This window comes from Lemur catta, chromosome 1 (genome assembly GCF_020740605.2).
Source record: "Lemur catta isolate mLemCat1 chromosome 1, mLemCat1.pri, whole genome shotgun sequence".
NCBI lineage: Eukaryota > Metazoa > Chordata > Mammalia > Primates > Lemuridae > Lemur > Lemur catta.
This window is the reverse complement of record NC_059128.1, coordinates 59,766,217-59,789,985: the sequence shown is the minus strand read 5'-3', so window position 1 is coordinate 59,789,985 and position 23,769 is coordinate 59,766,217. Positions and strand designations below refer to the sequence as shown.

At 32.5% G+C, this 23,769-nt stretch overlaps 1 protein-coding gene across 1 annotated transcript in view; it reads left to right on the top strand.

Moving 5' to 3' along the window:
* The window catches only part of SCFD1 (sec1 family domain containing 1), a 101,154-nt gene that overhangs the window by 31,841 nt on the left and 45,544 nt on the right, over nucleotides 1–23,769 (top strand). Inside the window, exons 11-14 of the mRNA XM_045569339.1 lie at nucleotides 7,555–7,694; nucleotides 10,629–10,719; nucleotides 11,279–11,352; nucleotides 12,044–12,125. Of these exons, the coding sequence (XP_045425295.1) occupies nucleotides 7,555–7,694; nucleotides 10,629–10,719; nucleotides 11,279–11,352; nucleotides 12,044–12,125 (387 nt within the window). The remainder of the gene's footprint in view (nucleotides 1–7,554; nucleotides 7,695–10,628; nucleotides 10,720–11,278; nucleotides 11,353–12,043; nucleotides 12,126–23,769) is intronic.

Sequence of the window (23,769 nt, the reverse complement as noted above, 5' to 3'; positions counted from 1 at the left end):
TTAATAAGATTTACTTTTTTGTCACTCAAGAATAAAAAAGGAATTGGTTTCCAAATAAATAGACATTTTTAAAAGATTATCAGAGAAGCATTTTTAGAAGCACCTAAAAGATAAGTGATTGTAATATAACAGATGCCTAAGTATAGTTCATGGGTTGATGCTTTAGTCCCAAGGTTAATGTTCTATTGATCCTCTAATCTTTATCAACACAAAACCTTTTGGGCAGCACTATATTAGCCTGGTTTCAGGCATTTGCCTAAAAGTCAAAAGTATAATGTAAACTTTTAGTCATTTAATCCAAATATACATATCTTACTGTACTTGATAGGAAGTTTCTACTGAAGGTATATAGGCTGTGTAAATGCCTAGTAGATATCCTTGATCTCATTCATATTTTTAAGATGGTATTGTTTCAGTATATGTCCGTATTTGTTGCTATGTCTAAACTTGAACTAAATTTTTAAGGGAAGAAAGAATATGTACTGTTCACTATTATTAACTTATCTAACTTTAAGTGATACTATTTTTTTCCTTATATCCTAATTGCTTAGTACAGAAGACTTTATAACATTTATCTGTATTTATGATGGAGCACTTCATAAGTATTTTCATTTTCAATCAAATGATTCTTATAAATATTTTAAATTAGGTTATTCTTTCATTTTTGGTCTTCACTTTTTTCTTCCTTCTTGTCATCATTGGCCAAAGTTCAATGGTTGTAAATCGGTGCTGTCTAATAGAAATAAAACACAAGTTACCAATATAATTTTAGATTTTCTGGTAGCCACATTAAAAAGGTAAAAGGGAACAGGTGAAATGTATTTTAATAATATATTTTATATAATCCAGCATATCCAAAATATTAGCAATTCAACATGTAATCAGTTTAAAACATCAGATTTTTAAACTTTCTTTTTATATACTGTCTTATAGATTCTGTATTTTATATTTACATCTTAATTCAAACTAACCATATTCCAAGTGCTCAGTAGTCACATGTGACTAGTGACAACTGTATTCAATGGTGCAGTTCTAAATCATAAGGCCCAAATTCTTTACTACATAACAATTAAATAAATTGCTTAGGAGTCAAAATTATCACATGAAAACTGGTAGAAAATGTTTGCATATTGCCAGCAATGTATCTGGGGGATTGGGGAGTTCTCAGCTCATGATTCCTAGGGTTATGAGGAACTTTGCTTTAATAAGCGGCAACAAGCTTCCCAAAGATAATTGCTAACACTGTGTAGAAGAACACCTTGGCCTCTCATTTAGGATAGGTTAGGTTGTGCTGCTCAGTCTAAACCAACTCTCAAACCTCAGTGGCTTAAAATAATAAAGATTTATTTCTTGGTCACAGTATTTCTTGTTACTTGTCCAATCTGGATGGACAAGGGGGAGCTCTGCTTATCATAGTCACTCACAAATTCAGGGTGATGAAGCCCATGTCAGCCCATACTTTCATAATCACTATGGCAAGGGAAAAATATTTGTAGGTTGTACTTCATTCTGTTTTATTGTTATGTATAAAATTTTTAAATTTTTGGTAGAGTATATTTCAAATAAAACAAATTCAGAGAATACTATAATGAACCTCCGTATACATCGTTCCACTTCCCTGGCATGATATGATCTTATATATAAATACTTCAGCATGTATCTATTTAAAAAGTTATAATTATCATACCCAACAAAATTAATGATAATTCCTAGGTAATATCTAATACCAGCTCTGTATTCATTATTTCCTAATTGTTTCAAGGATGCTTCTTTACAGTTGGTTTGTTCAAATGGGGATCCAAACAAGATCTATATATCGCATTGATTGATGTCTCTCTTAAGTCTCTCAGTTTACATTTGCCCCCTCCCCACAGTTTTTTTATTGCAATTTTTTTTGTTTGAAGGAATTGAGTCATTTTTCTATAGAATTTCCATCATTTCTGCATTTGGCTGATTGTATTCTATTGGTACAATTTGACATGTTTCTCTGTCCTTAGTATTTCCTTGTAAACTGACAGATCTAGAAACTTGATTAGATTTGTTTCACTTCTTTATCAAGACTACTTTAATGGCAGTGTCCTGTAGTTTCTATTTTATTACATCAGGAAGTACATAATGTCTGTCACGTTGTAAGTGATAAGATTGATCAGTGGGTTTAGATATTGTCAGCATAATCTATCCGTTTCACAGTTCTCTGTAAATCTTTTACCTAAAGGTTTTAGTGTCATTGATGATTGTTTCCTCTTTGGTTTTTGTTTGTTGTTTTTAAGAGACAGGGTCTCCCTGTGTTGCCCACCTCAGCCTCCAGAGTGGTCGTCTTTGTTATTTTAATTGCTGATGCCAAATGGTATTTTTCTAACACTATTATTCCTCCTGCATCTTTTCAACTATGCTTATACGAAGAACCTTATCAACTACTTAGGACAAATGCTTGATTCTCTTTCTTTGTCAATTTTCACAATGAGTTAGTACCCTAGCAATCTGCAGAGATGATCAATGGGTTTAGTCATGAATTTTTTTAAGTATCATTTTATGAACTAATGGTTTTTTATATTTGAGGTGTTTTCAAACTGTTGCCATCGTTCATTTTGATGCTCAAATTATCCCATCTTTGGTCTATTGTGATGGCTTCAGTGTCCTCTTGACATAACCCTATTAATCTTTGATACCTTCCCTGCTTCCTAGTATGAAAAATCTCCTAAACTCATCACATCTATTTTCTGCCTCAGACCTGGACTCAGCCATTTCTCCAAAAAGCCCTGCTTCCTTTGAGTGAGAAATAGTAGAGACCACAATATGGGCTACTACGGCTGTTCCACTGGGATATCTTTGCTTCCAGACATTTTCAGTGGTGAGAAAGACATCTTACAGTGTTCCCCATATCTAAGATTAAAGAACCCATTTGTTTAAACAAGTTGTAGTAATGTCAAATTGTAAAATTACATCAATGACTATTGATTTTGCACATTATTAAAAAGCATCAGTGGAGGGCTGACTCTTCTTGTTTCATCCTAACAAATATGTTTTTATCCTTGTTTTACTTGAGTTTTACTTGACAAGACTATTTTCTGTGAACCCAAGAAACCAGTTGACTGTTATATAAAGCAGAAAATATTTGGATTTAAATTGTAAGATGACTTAATACCACACGTTATCATCATTATCATTATGAATGTTGTTTCTTCAGCCTTTCAGGACAGCAATGTCATTATAAATACCAATTCTTATCATTTTAGCTGGAAACCTATCTTATTTAACAGATATATGTCTATTGTGGAGTGATAGATGGCAAATAAGGTTTAATGTGTAACTTGTGGTTCTCTGAAAGCTTCTGAACTCTCATTGATTTCCATAGTTATCAATGCTCTTTGAGGGTAGGAGATTGTTTAATAGTTGTATTTAATTGATTTCTCAGTAAAAAATAGCATTATAGTTTCTGGGAACTTATAAGTCACACGGTTAGAGGCATAATCACCACTATTTCAAATGACAGTCTGAAACTGGTTCTGAAACGTTCAGGCACAATAGAAATAAATTTAGACTCCTTTTAAGAGTCTAGTCTCAGCCGGGCGCGGTGGCTCACGCCTGTAATCCCAGCCCTCTGGGAGGCTGAGGCGGGTGGATCGCTCGAGGTCAGGAGTTCGAGACCAGCCTGAGCGAGACCCCGTCTCTACTAAAAATAGAAAGGAATTATCTGGACAACTAAAAATATATATAGAAAAAAAAAAAATTAGCCGGGCATGGTGGCGCATGCCTGTAGTCCCAGCTACTAGGGAGGCTGAGGCAGTAGGATCGCTTAAGCCCAGGAGTTTGAGGTTGCTGTGAGCTAGGCAGACGCCATGGCACTCACTCTAGCCCGGGCAACACAGTGACACTCTGTCTCAAAAAAAAAAAAAAAAAAAAAAAAAAAAAAAAAAGAGTCTAGTCTCTAAAATTTCCCCTCATGGAAGTTAGTTTTAGTAATGGACTTTGAAAAATTAATTTCCCATGTAATGCTTCAATTTCACATAAACAGTAAAACTGTTATTACAGGCATTGCCATTAGATTGAAACCCTGATGTATTAGTCTATTGATTCATCTTATGAAGACAATGATACTTATTTCTTAGAATTCTTTTATTTAATATTTTAAAGGTCATATCTTGTTTTTTAATTGCTTTTGGCAAAAAGTGATGAAACTCGTAGTTTTTATTTAACTCTTAAAATGAATCTCAAACAAGTCTGAAGGAAATAATTGTGATTTACAGGGAAAATATTTGCCTACTCAAGAGAAAATACACACAAATCATCACACTTTTTTTTTTTTTATCATTTCTTCCCTCACTGTTGACATCCTTGTTCTTCAAACTGTGTAACTCTTAAGATGAGGATTTCCTCTAGAAGGCCACCCTCCTTTTTGAAGATTAGAATTCTCTTTAGGTTTGTGTGCAGGAGTGAGACAAAGGTACTCATCTTCAAATGAATGACTGATGAAACATTTCTTTGCTATACAGCAGGGTAGAAGCTAAAGCCTTGGAAGATGTTGGGGGAGCTGATGAGTGGCTTCCTTTCCTCTTCCTCACATCTCACAGTTCTGTCCACTCCCATCATTATCAAGAAGGATTTATATATGTTCCCTAGTTTTAAATAGTTTTTCCTCTGTTTTATTTCTCTCTGGTTGATTAATATAATTGTACAAGTTAAAGGATTTCCTTAATTTAAATGTCACCTCAATATGAAACTTTGTTGACATTTTATTTATGACCCTGAAGTACATCTGTTGAATCAACTAGCTGTTTGATGATTATTGTAATGTTATTTAGAGTTATAGGAGTGGTAAATACTTGCCAAAATAAAAGTTACTTTTAATTTACGATGTTTTTCTTCACATGTGAATATAAATTTTATCTTTGCATAAACAGATGTTGCCTATATTATCCAAAGGTTATTTTATTAACATTCGCTCTCTATAGCTTTACTGATCTGCTTTATCTCGTGAAAGGAAAACAAGACTGCTGAAGGGATCTCAATGTTTTTAGCACTTCCTTATGAGATTTATTTATATCTGGTGATTTGGGGTACTATTATCCAGTCTTCTAAGTGAGGAAAATCTGACTATCAATGGAAACTGATTAGACTCTACCATGTTAAAACCAATTCTGTTGTCTTTTATTTGTGTTTAAATGTTCAATTGCTTTAACATAATTGAGTACAGCACAGAATGTTCTAATTTCCCAGTTTTTAAGATTGAAATTACTTTTCCTTATTTGCCTTGCTATTATGCAAAAAAGAGAAATGTCCTTGCCACTATTATGTTATTTCTCAGAATTCTTAACATCTTTTAAGTATTCCATCAATACTTCAGTAATAATAGGCTCTCCTATTTTTAGAGCAGTAATTTTACTAACAAGTTACTTTTATTTTGAATGAGCTGTGTCATCACCATGGAAATAGTACTTCACTAGAAATTCTAGTTAATTTAGCTTAACTGTTTAAAGATGTTTCTCTTCAGTATCTTGTTTTGTTAAGATAATTTTTTAAAGCTAGGCTTCTTCCTAGATATAACTGTTAATATCTATTTGTTATTTAAAATGTTTTTCCTCGATTGTGCAATTTTTACTTCCTTCCTATATGGATGATTTGTTTTGCAAAGTGAGGTTTAAATATGGAGATGGGAAACTGAGAAGAATTAAATAAAGTCACTGATATTCTTGTCCTATGATAACATGAGGAGTCTATAGGAAAAACAATATTAATAGATTGAAATATATAACATAGTATACTCTTTGTTATCCCAACCATTTATTGCAACTCCTCTAGTCTTTAAACCACCTATTTATACCACCCAGGGCTACTCATGTTCTACAATATAGGGACTTTCAAGTGATAGGATCTGATTCCAGTTATTCTATTCTTGCTACAATAGAATTAGCAAAATAATTAAAACCAGTGCCTCTGAAGTCAGACTGTCTGGGTTTTCATTTTGATTCTGCCAGATATTTCTGTATAACTTTGGGTAATTAACTTATTTCTCTATTCCTCAGTTTTTCATCTTTTAAATGGGAATTTTATTACTACTTCTAAGAGTTATTGTAAGGATCAAATAAGTTAATATAAAGTGCTAAGAACAGTGCTTTGCAAATAAAAGATAGCTATTCTTTTTGTGATTTTTCTCTTTGATGAACATTACATGTAAGGAAGAAAAGACTGCCTCATTGTTTCTATAATTTATTTGACGGAAAAATAGACACGCTACTCCTCTATGGCAATTAGACATCTATATATTTGACACTCTATTTTTTATGTCAAAGAGAAAAATGGCAAGGAAATAAGCTATTTTAAAGGATTTATTTGAGAAAGTTAGAGGGTACATTCTAATAATCTAAGTCAGTATTAACCTTGTTTTATCTAGAGGTGATTAAATTATATTCAGTATATTTAATTTGCCAAGACCTAGCACAATCATTTAGAAATGTATATAGAGACCTAGAACTAAGATGATTGCATCAAACTCATGCTTGATAATTTCTCCGTATAATTTCTTGCTTACTTATTTATTCACATGCCCACTTATAGGTAGCCATGTTGTATCTCTAACTCACTATTCTTGACTAGAGTTGTACCATCAAATATTGCTGTTATGTGAAGGGAACCCATAGATCCAATGCATAAAGGGAGGGAAAGGATAAAAAAGATAGTGACTTTTATTTTTGCTTAATTGTATGTTTGCTTTTTGAGAAAGGGCAGAAGAATTAAGCCTTGTATGAGTAAAATTAGTCCTGGGCAGAAAAATTCAGTAACAGTGGCCTGACTAGCTCTTAGAATTTATGTGAAAGAGAATGCTATTATTATTGTAGCTTCTAATGTAATTTTTTAAAAATGCAATCTGTCATTCAAATAACACATGGAGAATCTTAAGATTCTCCAAGAGATTAAAAATAATATTTAAGATTTTGTTTGTTACTGGAAACAACCAAGCATCAAGAGGCCTGATCAAATAAGTTGATACAGCCAAACTGTGTAGCCATGATAAAGATGAGATAAATGTACATATATGCAGCATTCCCCAACCTTTTTGGTACCAGGGACCAGTTTCATGGAAGACAATTTTTCCATGGATGGGGGTAGGGTGGGGGGTGCAGCAGAACTCTGCAACCTAGTCCCTAACAGCCCACAGGCCAGGAGTTGGGGACCACAGCATATATGGATATGGAAAGAGTTCCAAATATATTACTTATTGAAAAAAGAAGGTACAAAATATATATAATGTAATGTCATCCCATTTTTAAAGTCAAATTTAAAGGATATGTATATGCATAAGTATTTTTCTAGAAGGATACACAAAAACCTTAACATAGTTTTTATATTTTTTTTGAAATTTTAATCATATACATCTAATACTCATTAAAATATATAAGCAATTAAAAGTACATTTGTATGTAACAAAAGATTGGAAGGAGGTCTTTTAAATTTCAGATTTATATTTTGTCTTTGGAAATATTAAAAAGTGCAATAAGAATGTATGTTCATTAAACTCAGAAAACAATTATTTAAAGCAAGATTACTTTTTCCTAGGATTTCCACCTAAACAGGGTTAATTTGGAAGAATCTTCTGGAGTGGAAAACTCTCCAGCGGGTGCTAGACCAAAAAGAAAAAACAAGAAGTCTTATGATTTAACTCCAGTTGATAGATTTTGGCAAAAACATAAAGGAAGGTAAGAAAGAAAAATATCAGTAAGTATTACAAAAGATTCATCCCTTAAAGAGAGATAATGATGTCATCTGACCTATGAATTTGAGAAAAAAATGAAAAAAAGTCATGGTTCATTCACACAGTGAGTGGAAGCTATAATTAAATAATCCATAGATAGATATCTTTATGGTTCAGTTTTTTCTTGATTCCTGAGTTGTTTTTTGTTCTTGTTTTGTACAGTCACTTCTCTTTTCAATAAGTACATCCAGCATGATTTTGCAGATAGTCTTTCCAAATTTTTTTGCCATCTCCATTGGTTCTATAAGACCATCTCTGCCTTTCATCAAAATGGTTTTTTGTGATGGGGAAACTTTGGGGTGGGATTTTTCCTTTTTGTTCCATGTTTGCCCTCATACAAACCCCATTTAAGATATCTGTGGAGAGAGTACCTAAATCTGAAGCCCAGAGATGTATTCAAAGTACATTAGAAATAATGGGTGAAAAATTTTCATAATTTGCTGTGTAATTTATTGTAAGCAGATATACAGATTCCCTGTGTTGCTATGCCTCTTAAAGTTAAAGGTACTTTATGGGCTCAGTAACTGCTATAAAAGTTATCTAGTGATCAGTGTGGCTACAGAAGTCATTCTAAACAAACAAAAAATCATTGCTCAGAGAAAAATAAGAATTCCATTCACCAGTAATTATGAAAACATGTTTTTTTAGTGTTTCAAGTATATGTGTGTGTGTGCGCGTATTTATATCTGTGTCCTTGATATAGCTGCTCTTTTTGGCCTCATTTTACTTCTATGTTTAAAGAGAAGATACAGACTTGGATCAATATGCTAGGGTTTTTGGTATGTTTTATCTTTTTTTTCTTTCAACTTTTTTCAAAACTGGGAAATCGTATTGCTATAACAAAGATTCAACTGTCTCTGCAGAAAAAAGTCACTATCTTTCTCTTTCTGACTATGGCACTTTTAGATACTATTTATTTTAAACAATAATCTTCCCTTTGGAATTCCATTGTGTACATTTTCCTCCAGAATAGTGAAGTACAAGAAATTACATTTTATTAAGAGGCATTATTTATAGAGAATACAGGATATTTTAAATGTGACATTCCCTAATAGAGAAAACCTTGAGACAAGAATCTATTTATTCAAATATAGAAATTTTGAATATTTTATTTAGACTATATGTTTAGGAACCACCTGAGAGGTCAGTTGAATAGTAAGAACTTTAATCTTATGTTGTTAAGTAGGAATAGCCCTCTTACTCTGCATATTAAACTGCAATCATGTGGACACAAAAACACCAGAAAACAGCATAGAATCAAACAAATAACTTAAACCTCTCTGAGCTTCAGTTTCCTCATCAGTAAAATGGGAAGATGATAATTCTACCTACTACCCTATTCCAGAGGGTTGTTATGAAGATTGAGAAAATGGATATAAAGAAATAACTTGCCCAAAGTCATGCAGCTTTCATTGATAAAGCCAGGAATGAAACCCAGTTCTACCAGATCTCGAAGCACCTGGTCTTCACTATGAATAGCACCTAACTCGACAGACTGGTTGTGACTAAATGAGATAATAGAAATAAATTCTTAACATAGTGTTTGGCATACAGTAAAATCACTCAGTAAATATAAGCAGTTATTCTCTGTTAGCGGAGACCTGAAAATATTGGGAGATTTTGAGGATTACATAGCTCAACCAGCACATTTTGCAGATGCGGCTAGGGACCCAGGAAGGTAAGAGCTTGCCTATAAAGGTAGTTCCCTTATAATTAGCTGGAACCAGGGCTTCTGACTCCCCAGTACACTACTGAGGCCTCAGTGCTATTTTTTTGGCAACATAGACTCTGCTGAAGTTGGAGTAAATGCCTGGGGTTGTCAGGTAAAATTGTACTGTGTTCCTCAGAATTCTTTTTGAAGTCCTGTCTTTTCTGCCAAGTGTACCTCATTAGTGAGGTCTTTTCAAATGTCAGGGCTAAGGAAGCAGTGAAAGTTTTTTGTTTTGGTTGCTGGTAAGACCTCCTTCTTAAAGGAGGAAAAGATTCTGGCCTCCCCTAAGGCTATAGGTGAAAAGTACTCGTTTTAAGAAACGTTTTATGTTCAACATATATTCATCTAAAATTTTCCAAGATTAATGCTATATGACACTTTTTCTACTTGCACTGCTCTGCGATTATAAATCAGTTGTGTCTGAAGTCTGTGTAAATTACTGCTAAACTACACCGGCATGGAAGAAGATATCAGGCAGTAGACCCACCAAAACTGTGGTACAAGTACTATTTTTACCAGTAGTGTTCTGGGATATTAAGAGCACTGAGTTACTGGATTTTTTTTTTCACAATTACTTTCAGGTGATATTTTTTAAATGATATCTTTGTACTTGCATGTACCCTTTGACACTATGTGTTAATTTTGGTGGTAATATTTAATTGATGTTTGATATACCATAACTTCTCTTCCTTTGATTTTCAGTCATGTAAATATTTTACTTTTTCTTCTTACAGCATATCGGTGAAGAGAAAATGTGTTAATAGTTAATGAAAAGAATAGAAATAAAACTTATACTTGTTTAGATACACAAAACAGATATCAGAAAAATATGATTACATTTATGCTGAATGTTTTTTGTTTTGTTTTTTAAGAGTCAGGGTATTACTCTGCCACCCAGGCTGGAGTGCAGTGGCACGATATGTCATTGCAGCCTCCAGTCCTGGGCTCAAGCGATCCTCCTGCCTCAGCCTTCCCAGTAGCTGGGACTACAGGCACACACCACCATGCCTGGCTAATTTCTGCCTTTGTATTATATAAAACATATTCAAATACAACTAAGTACATTTAAAATAATAATAAACCTTCATTGTATATATTTAAGAATTCACACAAAAATCAATCTTTTAATGTCATACTCATAGTTCCTCTTGTGTAATACTGTTTTAGTCCATTCCCAGAAGTTGCAGAATCAGTTCAGCAAGAACTAGAATCCTACAGAGCACAGGAAGATGAGGTCAAACGACTTAAAAGCATTATGGTAAGTTTCTGTTTGCTTTCAAACAGTTACAAGGAAGAGGACATGTAGAGGGATAAAGAGGTTTACTTGTTTTTTTCTCTCATAAAAATTCAAGGCCATTTTATTGCTTTAATAACAACAAAAATAATCTCAACTTACATAAGTGATCTTTTCTAAAAGAAATCTAGATATTGAAAAGAGCAAAATTTTTAAAAGAATAATATGAATTTGTGATTTGAAAAAATATGTAATGTGGCTCCATTTTAGAGATATGTGTCACAATGCTGCTCATTCTACCATACTTTGATCTAACTTCAGATTTTAACTCTATTGTTTATTACTGTGTGATCTGTGGCAAGAAAATGCCGGCTGATTATTTAGTCATCCAACCATTTATTAGACTGATAGTGACTAGAATTTTTCTATAACTGTCAATACGTGTGCTTGCTCCTCCGAGGGGAAGAATTGCTATTCTAGGTAACTTAAATCTTATTGTATGTCAGTAATCTTGGGACTGTGTTAATTTTACACGTGGGTCTGGGATTTTTGAGTAGCTACTGGGACTGTTTTTCTTTCCCAGGGACTAGAAGGGGAAGATGAAGGAGCCATAAGTATGCTTTCTGACAATACTGCTAAGCTCACATCAGCTGTTAGGTAAGTAAGCAATATGCCTTCTTTGACATCTCTATATTGATAAGATTTATCCTGGAGGTTAAAAAAATAGTTAATATTTTTAATAATAGGAAATAGTAGATAACAGCCAATATCCCTTTGAGTTAAAGAACTAAATTGTTTTTTTAACATGTTCAGGCTGATTTTAGTTTCCTCTTAGATATAGAAGATCATTTGCTTGTTTCACCAGTTAGACTTGTGTAATGGGGACAGTCTTACTAGGAAAATAGTGTAAGTGATAAAGTAGGGTAGTTTATTTTTAATTTTATTATTGCTACTATTTTCTTAACTAAAAATTAAGCAGGTATTTTTGATGCTTTCCCATTAAGGAGAGAGGAAATGTGTTTTAGAAATATAGGTAAAAGCATGTTTTCATTAATGTGATTTTATTCTAAACCTCCAAATTTAGAATCAGAAAGTGAAATGTTAGAAATAATGATATTTGGAAGCCAAATAGTTTTAAAATAAGAAGCATTTCACCTATATTAAAATAATAAATACTATATGTATTCAAGCCTAGAGATTAAATTTATTTGATAGTTTAACTTATCATTTTGTCACTGTTTCACTGTTCTCAGTTTCCTAAGAGGAAACACCCAGGCATGGTTTTTATTAAAGTCTATGTCACTTTAGAAAATTTAATGGCTAATTTTTAATTTTTTGGTGCTTGTAGTTCTTTGCCAGAACTCCTTGAAAAAAAAAGACTTATTGATCTCCATACAAATGTTGCCACTGCTGTTTTAGAACATATAAAGGTAAATTTAATTTTTTCTCCCACAATATAATTTGTATTTATATGGAATTTTATACTTTCTAAACTTCTTAGTTTTGGATGAATCTGTTAACATCAAAGCTTTTTACTGTGTCTCATTGAACTATGATTTTGAAACAAGTATATTGAGGCTTCTATATATTGTTATCATATTTCTTTTCATCATTACCTTATTCATGATTACCCCATATCAGCTTGCTCAATCAGTCCTTCAGTATTTTTCTGTCATTTGTTCTTTGCATGTGGAGCTGAATTTCAATGGCAAACAGACCATACACTAAGACTTGGTTAATACTCCTACTTTCCATTTGATAGGATACATTTGAAACTGCATTAAAAGTAGAATATAATTGCTGCCTGTCAAAGATGTTGATAACACTTTGGATTTATGAAGAAGGGACTTAAAAGGGTTTTTTTAAATGACTTTAAAAGCCATAAAACATTTGAAAAAGAGCTAATATAGATAGATAATGGGCATTTGCAGCATGGAATTTAAACCTGCATAATTTCTATTAAGCTGCTAACCTAATTTTTTTCTTTTTTCTACATCTTGATATTGATACTTGATATTTTTCATGTATGTACAGGAATAGAAACATAATTGTGAAGTCTGTAGGTGATTCTGCTGATGGTGATTTCACTTCCATATGTAGCACCTCTGTAAAATGGCAAAAGTCTGTTCAGATCTGTTTACCTGAGGTCGTTTTCTCCTGTGGACATAATATACATACATATGTATATAGCCAGGTAAAATACAATAGAGAGCTATACCGAAAATTTCTTCTAGTAGGAGAGAAAAGGCTTTGCTTACAAGGCTAAATATGAAGACTGTGAATCTGATACAGAAAGTTAAGCAAAAATATATTGCCCTAAAACAAACAAAATACTGATTCTAACTCACATCTATTAAACTATAATTATGTAATTAAGACCTTATGATCTATGCAACATACATTTTTCGTTGTTGCTGTGTGCCAGATACTATGCTAAGTGCTATGTGCAAATAGACAATTAAAACAAATTCTAAGTTAAGACAACTGTTAATAGTCTTATGTGTGCTTTGTTCTATAGATTTCCTTTCACTTATAGTTTTTTCATTTTTTTAATTATTAAAAGTTTCTTAATTCATATACTTTACTTTCTGACCTCAGTTCTCACAGCTGAAAATGCCAAGCTCAGCTTATGCTACCAAACTGAGTTGTGTAACCCAAAGTAACTAATTATCATACCTATGGAAAGTGTACCGTTCATCTCATTTATAAAACTTAACTTATTATGCACAAATTTATATGAATATGCTATTTAATAATATTGGTCAGAGACTAGACGGTTTGAGAAAATTTTGATTAATTTACTTATTCAGTCATGTTTATTGAGTGGCTCTGTGTGTATTGTGCTAGGTCCTGATGATAGTATAGTAAACAAGGCAGGCAAGTTCTCTGTTTTCTTGGAGCTTATATGTAGTGACAATAAGCAGAGTAAAGAAATCAGAAAACAAGATAACTTCAGGCATTTAAGTGATGTGAGAACAACTGAAAGGGGGGATGTGAGGCTGAGGGATTAACTCTAGAGTAAGTGGTTAGGGAAATCACCTTTGATGAGGTGATGTTTGAGTTGAGACTTGAATCACAAGAAGGAGGCAATTAGTGAAGATCTCCGGACTAACCATTCCAGGCAGAGAGGAAATAATAAGTACAAAGGCCTCAAGACAAATTTGGTGTGTTTGAGCACCTGGAAGAAGACAAATGTGCTTTATTGTTGAGAGAAAGAGTGATAGAATATGGGGTCAAAAAAAGTAGGAATTTAATGGGAAGTCATTGGAGATCAATTACATGATCCGATTTATTTTTTAAATGGAGAGAAGTATGAGGCATAGTGAGTTCTGGAAATAAAAGTGGAACTGGAAGACAGCTATTATAGCTGTCTAGGTGAAAAGTGGTGATTTATAAGGCACAATTTACTTATGGAATTTTTTATGATGCTTATTTATAATTTTATACTAATGATTTTAGTATAAATTGTGAGTTGTTCGTGATCAGTTCATGCTAAGAAAGGCTATCTATCTGAGATGGTTTAATGTGTCACCGTGCCTAATCTAAACTATTCTGCTCGAAGACCTCCTGGTCTTATGAAAGAAGGTGGTACAAGTCTGCTAATCCTCTGGCAGAGTATCTTATGCTAAGAAAGTTAATTTGTCATTCAAGATATTGAGTGATTTTATGTAAAAGACATTATTGAATCATTACTTTGCTATAATTCAAGGAAGATGCCTTTTTCCTAAGTGTCTGATTTAAAGAAACTGCTATAAAGGACATTCACTTTACAAAGGGAAAATATTGTCATGTATGGGACATACTATTCCTAGTTGGGTAGTTCTAGGAACCAAATTAATATCAAGTTTTTTTAATATCATAGATAAAGGAGCATGTTTATTTTAAATATTTACTTATGAAATATGGTTCTATTTAATAAATCCCATAAGTAAGAGTTAATTTGATATAGAAATTCAATTAGTATAGAAAAATGGGAATATTTTCTGTAGAGAGTCCTTTTTTAATGTTGACCATCTCTTTTTTTCAAGTTCCTCTTCTCCCTTGTCAAAATTAGCACATAAACTCTCTTACTTTCATTATTTCTCATTATTCTCGGTTATGAAATTTCTTCTTTAACTATAGTTTTCTATAGCTATATTAAATTTTCAACTTTATAATATTTAAAGTGGTACGTTTATTTGTACTATTACTATGTTATACCATCTACCGCTGGCTGTAATATTAATATCGATTAAAGAAGTGGTTTTTTCCATGATCTCTTGCTTTTTTCACCAGAATTTCTTGACCATTTGCATTTCACATCTTTGTAAACATTTATTCACCTAAGCAGTAAATAATTTTTATTAACAAGAATGTTATATCTTTTTATGCAGACATCTCAGAGCGTTTCTCTTGGAATTTGTCTTTATTGCAGTTTTACGTATTTTTTCCTCAGGGGTATTTAGATTATAGCTGCTATTTACATTTCCTTAGATCATTTTCTGAAGCAGGATACCAGAAGACGTTAATCTCTTTAGAAGTCCTGGCAGTTATCTCTCAATCAGTGTTTTGGTGGAAAGTTAGAGCACACCAGTTTGCCACAATTTTAACAAATATTATCAATTACAGTCTAAGGATTTTAGTGATTTGGGTAGTTAACTTTGGTCTAATAAAAAGTAAATTGTTGGATACTCATTTGTTTTGAATAATCTGTATTTTTAACTTTTTCTTTAGTTCTCTCATTTCTCATACAAATATGACTTTCCCCCTACTTTCTAGTGGTTAGGGAATGGCTTTTGGGATTACTTACATAATTTGTAGACAATTTATTTTAATTATTCTTAACCCACCGGCATAGTCAAACTGAATTAAGTAATATTTAGCTCCAGATACCTAAGAAAAGGAAAATAAGTAGTGAGGCATAGTGGATGAGAGAGAGAAAATGGCATCATGTCCTATTTCCCCTAATTCTCCCACCTAAGAGGAAGAGCTCTAACATTTGAATGCTCCACCCAGATGTAGCTGGCAAAGAGTAAGCTATTGATTAAAAGCTGTGTGGAGCAAGGCTTAGTTGTTATTGTATCTTCATTTTTGTTTTGCTTGTTCTTGTGGAGCAAGTAGAGAGGGACTGAATTAGACCTAAAGACATCTTCTGATCAAGTGGTCCCCAGTGGATAAGCTGTTATACCTCTTCTCATCTCAAATAAGTTTAGTTATTATCAGAACCTGAAGAAGTTTTCTTTATTCCAAGTGTGACAAAAGGTAGCTCTTGAGTGAGTGGGGTACTCTTTAACTCCTCAGTTACTGAATTTCTGGAGACTACTTCCACATCTCAAGAAGGAAAGTATGAAATCACCTTTCTCTAGTTCTTAGCTCTCACTTCTTTACACCTGCTATTGTGAAGATGGAACATTGTCATTTAGCAAGACACAGTTTAATAGATTCACAAATATTAAATTCAAAGGAATAAAGACATTGCAAAACTCAATAATAAGAAAGCAAAACAACCTGTGTTGGTTGTAGTCAGGGTTCTCTAGAGAAACAGAACCAATCCTTGGCTGAAAATATAAATATATGATGTGGGATGTTTTTTCTTTTAAAAGGAAAACAAATTTTTTTATTCAGTTGTATGTCAGATAATTTAACATAATAGATATGTTCCCCTGTTTTAAAGGAAGTGAATCTCAGATACTGAATACTTGGCTTAAGACCATCTACCAGAGCCTGAATTTGAACTTGGGCTTTTAAGTCCCATGTTCTCTCTATTGTGCTATAGTTCCGTAAAACATATCTACCAAAAATTCAGTGAGAGTGATTTGCTCTTTTGTAATCCATTTGTAGTAACCATAGGATTAGAAATAATTTAAATTAAAAAATAACAATTAAAAAATACAGAGTAGAGTGGTAGGGAACTTCAATTGTCTTATTAAACTATTTGACTATTTAATGTGTTTAATCATTCATTTTTAAAATGCTCAATCACTTCGGTGATTTTATGTTCATGAATGCTTAAATTTGGAATGAAAATTTATTAGTTAACTTGTAAATTAAGTTTCATAAAACAAGTACACTTTTTAAGGTAGATTTTTTAATAAGTCAATTATGTTGAAGTACTGATAAGTACCGCAAGAATCAGCTTCCATGCTAGGTTTACATACTGGCTGTGATACCAAACATTAATACATACAAATACATTTTTCCAGCTTTATTAAGATACAATTGAAAAATAAAACACAAATATTTAAGATGTACCATGTGTTGTTTTCATAACACACATTTCACATAAACATTGTGAAATGATTACCATAACCAAGCTAACTAATAATATATCCATCACCTCACATAGTTACCTTTTAATTGTGATGTGAGTACTTAAGATCTACTCTTTTAGCAAATTTTAAGTATACAATATATTGTTATTAGCTGTAGCCGCATGCTGTATATTCGATCTCCAGAAATTATTCACCTATAACTGAAAGTTTGTACCCTTTGACCAACATATCCCCATTTTCACTCTTCTATTCTCTTTCTATAAGTTTCATGTTTTTAGATTTTACATATAAGTGAGATCATATGTTTGTCTTTCTGTATCTGGCTTATTTGATTTAGCATAATGTCCTCCAGGTTCATCCTTCAAACAAATATATTTTTATTATACACTCTATGTGTTCATTATAAATGTAAGACTGTATACTCCTAAAGCTGAGTTAAGTATATATTATTAAGCACATGCAAAATTATCTCTGTATATTCTTTTATTTTTATATCATTTTACATAATATCTATGAAGAAGTGAGGGGAAGGTGTTATTATTTAAAGCTACATAAGTTTGCCCAAGATTTTGCAAATACTCTTTGTTAGATGTGACCCTTTTTTTCCTTATCTTTTTTATACATGTCATTTTTGGGTTTTGTTTTTAATTAATAGACTTCATATTTTTAGAGCGATTTTATGTTTGCAGAAAAATCAATGAAAAGTATGGAGAGTTCGTTTATTCCCCCACTCACCCATACCCCCCAGTTTCCCCTGTTATTAACATCTTGCAATAGTGTGGTACATTTGTTACAACTGATGGGCTGATATTAATATTAATACATCATTACTAACTAAAATCCATAGTTTATGTTAGGAGTCATTCCTTGTGTTATACATTCCAAAGGTTTTCACAAATGTGTAATGATGAGTATCTGCCATTATAGTATCATATAGAATAGTTCCACTGGCCTAAATATAATCCATGCTCCACCTATTCATCCCTCCTTCCTGCCTGTACCATCCCATCTCCCCAAACCACTGACAACCCCTGATCATTTTACTGTTTTCACAGGACCATCTTTTCCTCAGTGTCACATAGTTGAAATCATATAGTATGTAACCTTTTCAAATTGGCTTTTCTTTACTTAATAATGTGCATTAAGGTTTCTCATACCTTTTCATGGCTTGATAGTTCATTTCTTTTTAGTGCTGAATAATATTCCCCTGTATGGATGTACTACAGTTTGTTTATTCATTTACTTATTGAAGGACATCTTGGTTGCTTCCTGATTTGACAGTTAGGAATAAAGCTGATATGAACATTTGTGTGCAGATTTTTGTGTGGACATAGTTTTCAACTCTTTGGGGTAAATACCAAGGTGCACATGATCATATGGTATGAGTATGTTTGTTTTATAAGAAACTGCTAAACTGTCTTCCAAAGTGGCTGTACCAGTGTGCATTCCTGCCAGCAATAAATGAACACTGCTGTTGTTCCACATCCTTGCCAGCATTTGGTGATCTCAGTGTTCTGCATTTTGACCATTCTAATAGTTGTGTAGTGGTATCTTGTTGCCTTAATCTGCATTTCCCTGATAATATATGATGTGGTGCCTCTTTTTATAACGCTTATTTACCACCTGAACATCTTCTTTGATGAGGTATGTTTTGCCCATTTTTTAATTAGAGTGTTCATTTGCTTGTTGAGTTTTAAGGGTTCTTTGCATTTTGTGGATAACAGTTCTTTATCAGATATATCTTTTGCAATGTTTTCTCCCAGTATGTGGCTTGTATTTTCATTTTCTTGACAGTATCTTTCACAGAGCAGAGTTTTTAAGTTTAATGAATTTCAATCCAGTTTATCAAGTCTTCATTTGTAGATCTTGCCTTTGGTATTGTATCTAAAAAGGCATTGCCCTATTCAAGGCCATATAGATTTTCTCCTATGTTATCTCCTAGGAGTTTTATAGTTTTACATTTTACTTTTATATCTATGATCCATTTTGGATTAATTTTTTTGTAAAAGTTGTAAGTTCTATATCTAGATTGACTTGTTTTGCATGTGGATGTCTAGTTGTTCCAGCACCATTTGTTGAAAAGGCTGTTATTTCTTAATTGTATTGCCTTTGCTCCTCTGTCAAAGATCAGTTGACTTGTTCTGTGTGAGTTTATTTCTAGGATCTCCTTTCTCTTACGTGGATCTATTTGTCTGTTCTTTCTCCAGGACCACACTGTCTTCATTACTGTAGCTTCAGAATAAGTCTTGAAATCATGTGATGTCAATCCTTCATCTTTGTTTTTCTCCTCCAACATTGTGTTGACTATTCTGGTTCTTTTGCCTTTCCATATAAACCTTAGAAATCCATTTTTTGATATCCACAAAATAACTTGCTGGGGTCTTTATTGGGATTGTATTCAATCTATAAATCAAATTGGGAAGAACTGGCATCTTAATATTGAGTCTTCATATCCATGAATATGGAATCTCTCTCCATTTATTTAGTTCTTTGATTTCTTTTATCTCAGCTTTGTATGTTTCCTCATATAGCTCTTGTACATATTTTGTTGGATTTATATCTGTTTTGGGGTGCTAATTTAAATGGTACTGTTTCAAATTTAAGTTGTTCAATACTGGTATATAGGAAAGCAACTGGCTTTTATATAATTAATTTTGTATCCTGCAACCTCACTGTGGTCGCTTATTAGGAGGGTTTTTTTTGTGAATTCTTTATGATTTTCTGTAAAGACAATCATGTCATCTGCAAACAAAGACCATTTATTTCTTCCTTTCCAATCTGTATACCTTTTCTTATTTATTACATTAGCTGGGACTTGCAGTATGATAATAGTGGTAAGAGTAGACATCCTTGCCTTATTCCTGATCCTAACAGGAAGCACCTAGTTTCTCACCATTTGTAATCTATTTTCTAGAAGAAGTTTTAGAGAATTGGTATAATTTCTTTAAATGATTGGTAGAATTCACTAGAGCACCCATCTGGGCCTGATGTTTTCCGTTGTGAAAGGTTATTATTGTTAAAATTTTTTAATAGATATGGGCATATTCAGAGTGTCTATTTCTCCTTGAGTGAGTTTTGGTAGACTGTGTCTTTCAAGGAATTGGTTCGTTTCATATAGGTTATCAAGTTTACAGGCATAGAGTTATTCAAAATATTCTTTTATTATCCTTTTAATGTCATGGGATCAGTAGTGATGGCCCTTCTTTCATTTCTGCTACTAGTAATTTGTGTCCTCTCTTTTCTTCTTAGGTTTCTTAGTGTCTTATTTAAAACCTGGCTGGAAATCAATTTAATTGATCTTTTCAAAGAACCAATTTTTGGTTTCTGTAATTTTTCTCGTTGATTTACTGTTTTTAATTTCATTGATTTCTGCTCTAGTTTTTATTACTTTTTTTCTTCTGCTTGCTTTGGATTTAATTTGCTGTTCATTTTATAGCTATATATTTTAAGCGTTCAACACATTGGTTAAATAAATTAGAAGTAAATGTTTTCTGAAAGCCATAATAAAATAAAAGTGCCACATAAATCTCTGTTTTCTACAGAAATATTATAGATAAAGCAATTTTCAATATTTCATGATAATGAGGTCACTTATATTTGCATTTTTAATACTTGCCATCTGTAAAGATCACTTTGCATACATTTTAATTTTTTTATTTTTTAGATCATTTTAGTCAGAATTTAGATATTTTTGGCAGAAATCAATACATAGTATAAATTTATACATTAAATATTGTGTCCTTATTCTAAAACAGTTTTAAGGCAGCTTCCCCAAATAGCACATACAATGAAAATAATCCACTAAAAACTCAAAATAGTTGCTATGTAGTTATATTAGCTCCCAAATTTGGCTTCGAGTTTCCTAGCATCCAAGATAAAATTGAGAGGTAATTAAGCTAAAAAAAAAAAAAAAAACTTGTATCAGAAAGATTTTCTGGTTTTTATTCTACTCAAGCATTTCTTAATGTCACATTACAAAAGACATTGCTCATATTGGGCAATTTATCTAGAATAAATTGAATGATGTAGTGATGTATTTAATATCAGTTACACTCATGGGTTTCATGTGGCTAACTTTAATTAAAGCCAAGGTATAATATTAAAATGCAATTCAATGAGGGCAGTTCTACGAGCAACCAAGGTAGTATGGGCTCAGTTTATAGCCTTCTAATGGTTCTTCTTAAGCTGAGAATAGAATTTTTAGTATCTAGAGTGGATAGATTGCATATTCTTTAAATAATCTATAATATTACTTTTTTGGATTGAGCTTTTTATAGGAGTTAACAAGTTGAAGTTACACATTCTGATTTGCTAGAATGGTGGAAAATCATCGTTCTTGGTTGGGAGAAAAATGCACACATTTGGAAATGAGATAAGTGGTAAAGTTGATAGTCTGTTGTAGAAATTGAAGATCCTAACCAGGTTTCTCACTTTGACAGTATACTGTCCCATCTCTATGCAGAAGTGAGGTAGAAGTATAAGGATGAATTTTACTCAAGATTTCTAAGTCACTCTGGCATATAAGCAAGTTCTCCAAAGTAAATATTTTGAGCCACTCATATCATAGGATACCTTTAAATATAATTTCATGGATCATCTGGTTTTTGTACAACATAATTTTTCATGTTGGCAAACCCATGCATGCATAAAGTGGCAAAGCCACCAGTATGAGTTGCAGCAAAATACACACCTAAATAACTGAAAATAAAATAACCTGCTATTTTGTCATGTTATAAAAAGCATTTGAGTTTTGGAGAATTTTAGTCATCATCCAGGGCTCTATGCATACAGTAATGAATAAGCACTCTCAAGGAGTTTATACTCTAGTGACATATACCAACCACAGAATCTTATAATATAGCATTATTGGTGCTACCCGCCTGGAAAAAGGGATATCAAAATACAGCCTTGAAAGACGGTAGGAATTAAACATGTGAAGAAGAAAGGAAAAACAAGCCTGGCTAAGGTATAAACAGTCTTCAACTTAGGTGTAGATTACATTCTAAAGGTCTAGTTCTAGATTCATTATAGCTTACAGATGTTATGTGGTAGACATGTTTCTGTCACACAAACCCTATCTAATTCATAATCTGGAATATTCCTAATGTTGTATTGCAAAAGAGAAGGGCTTATTGTCCCCTCTGCCTTCTGTGAAAAGTAGGAGGAGAGGAATATTGGGATTCTTAATGGTAGAAAGGAGGTATAACTCTCTCATCCCTTCTTGCCTTTCCTTTGACTGCTGAATGATAATTGGAGGTAGATTTGGGCCTGGAGAAGAGGTAAGGCCAAGAAATATCACTCTAGACTTTGCCATCAACCAGTCATTAGACTGAGGTAAGAAATGGAAATTGTAGCCGGCAGTGAGTATAAAGTTGCAGAACGATAGTGTCTGTAGCTAGAATGGGGAAAGGAATGGTAAAGAGTAGGAAAGATCCCCAGCAGTATTAGGAAAGAAAAAGGAATTAGTTTTATTTACTGTATGGGTCATCTGGCAAATATTCCCAGGTAATGGACTTTCAAAAGGCAAAAGATGCACTTCTCAAATGAGTCTGAAGAGTTATCCATTTTTGTGAGGGAAGGGACACACTAATTTAGAGAATACTTTCTTCTTTTGTTCTTTCTAAACTCCACAGACTGTAGCCAGTCAAATGTTTAACATAGTCTGTATATTATATATTTGTGTGTGTGTGTGTATAATGTTAATTTTATATAAATGTTGAGACCATATACTGAAAAGTGAAAGAAACATCAATTTCACTGATGACCACCCTGAAATTCTTTAAATTTAGAACTTTAAAGATCTTTAAATTCTAAAACATTAGAATTTTTTTTATCAGATTCCTCACTTAGTATGCCCTTCTAAAGGGATTTTTGAGAAATGTATGGCTCTAAGAAGTTTATATTCACTATATGTAACATATACTACATGCATAGTGAATTTGGTTATCTATAATATTCTCCTTTTACTCATCCTTCATATTTATTGAAGCTACCAAAAATCTTTATTATCTTGACCTTGACATTTTGTTTTATATTTTTAATTAGTCTATTTTTATGTCACTCTTGTTATCCAAACTGTATCGTCTTTTGAGTCCATATTGTGTAGGAATAATCAATCTTTGGAATTAAAGAAGTTGCTTCTCTTAGGTATTTTCCCTCATTTCAAGAATTTGAGAAAAGACCTATGAATCTTAAATCTCTGGCCAAAATTACCTTTCACCATATATATGTATATTATATATATTATCAAATATTTGCTAATTGACAAATATACTTTCTTTCATAAAGCATATACAAAGGAAGCAATAAATTGTTCTTGAGGAAAGTGTAATTTTCCTTAATCTTTTCTCTGTGGTGTGTATTGGAGTATGACTTGGATTTGAATGTCAATTCTCTACTACTTCTATTCTGGTAACCTTGAATAAACATACATTTCTGTGGTGTCTGTTTCTACATCTTTAACATGAAATGAATAATTCCTAGTTCATAGTGTTATTTGGAGAATTAAATGAGATGATGTAAGTTTGTAATTTTTAAACACTGCATTCTGGTACCCTAGAGCCGTATAGAGACATGTAATGGCTTATCTATTTTATGTTTAAAGTTCTGCAGAAGATTTGGTTTGAGAAACAGGGTCGTTCGGTTATCTGTTCAAAAACATTTGAAAGCCATAACTCTAAGTGCCTTACATATGATAGGTACTGAACGTACACTAGTTCTCTTACGCAGGTTAGAAAATCTGTGCAGTACTTCACTGCTTTTTCTCTTATCCTCATAATCAGTATGTTGAAGTGCTGTAACTTTTGTTTAACAACTTTATTGA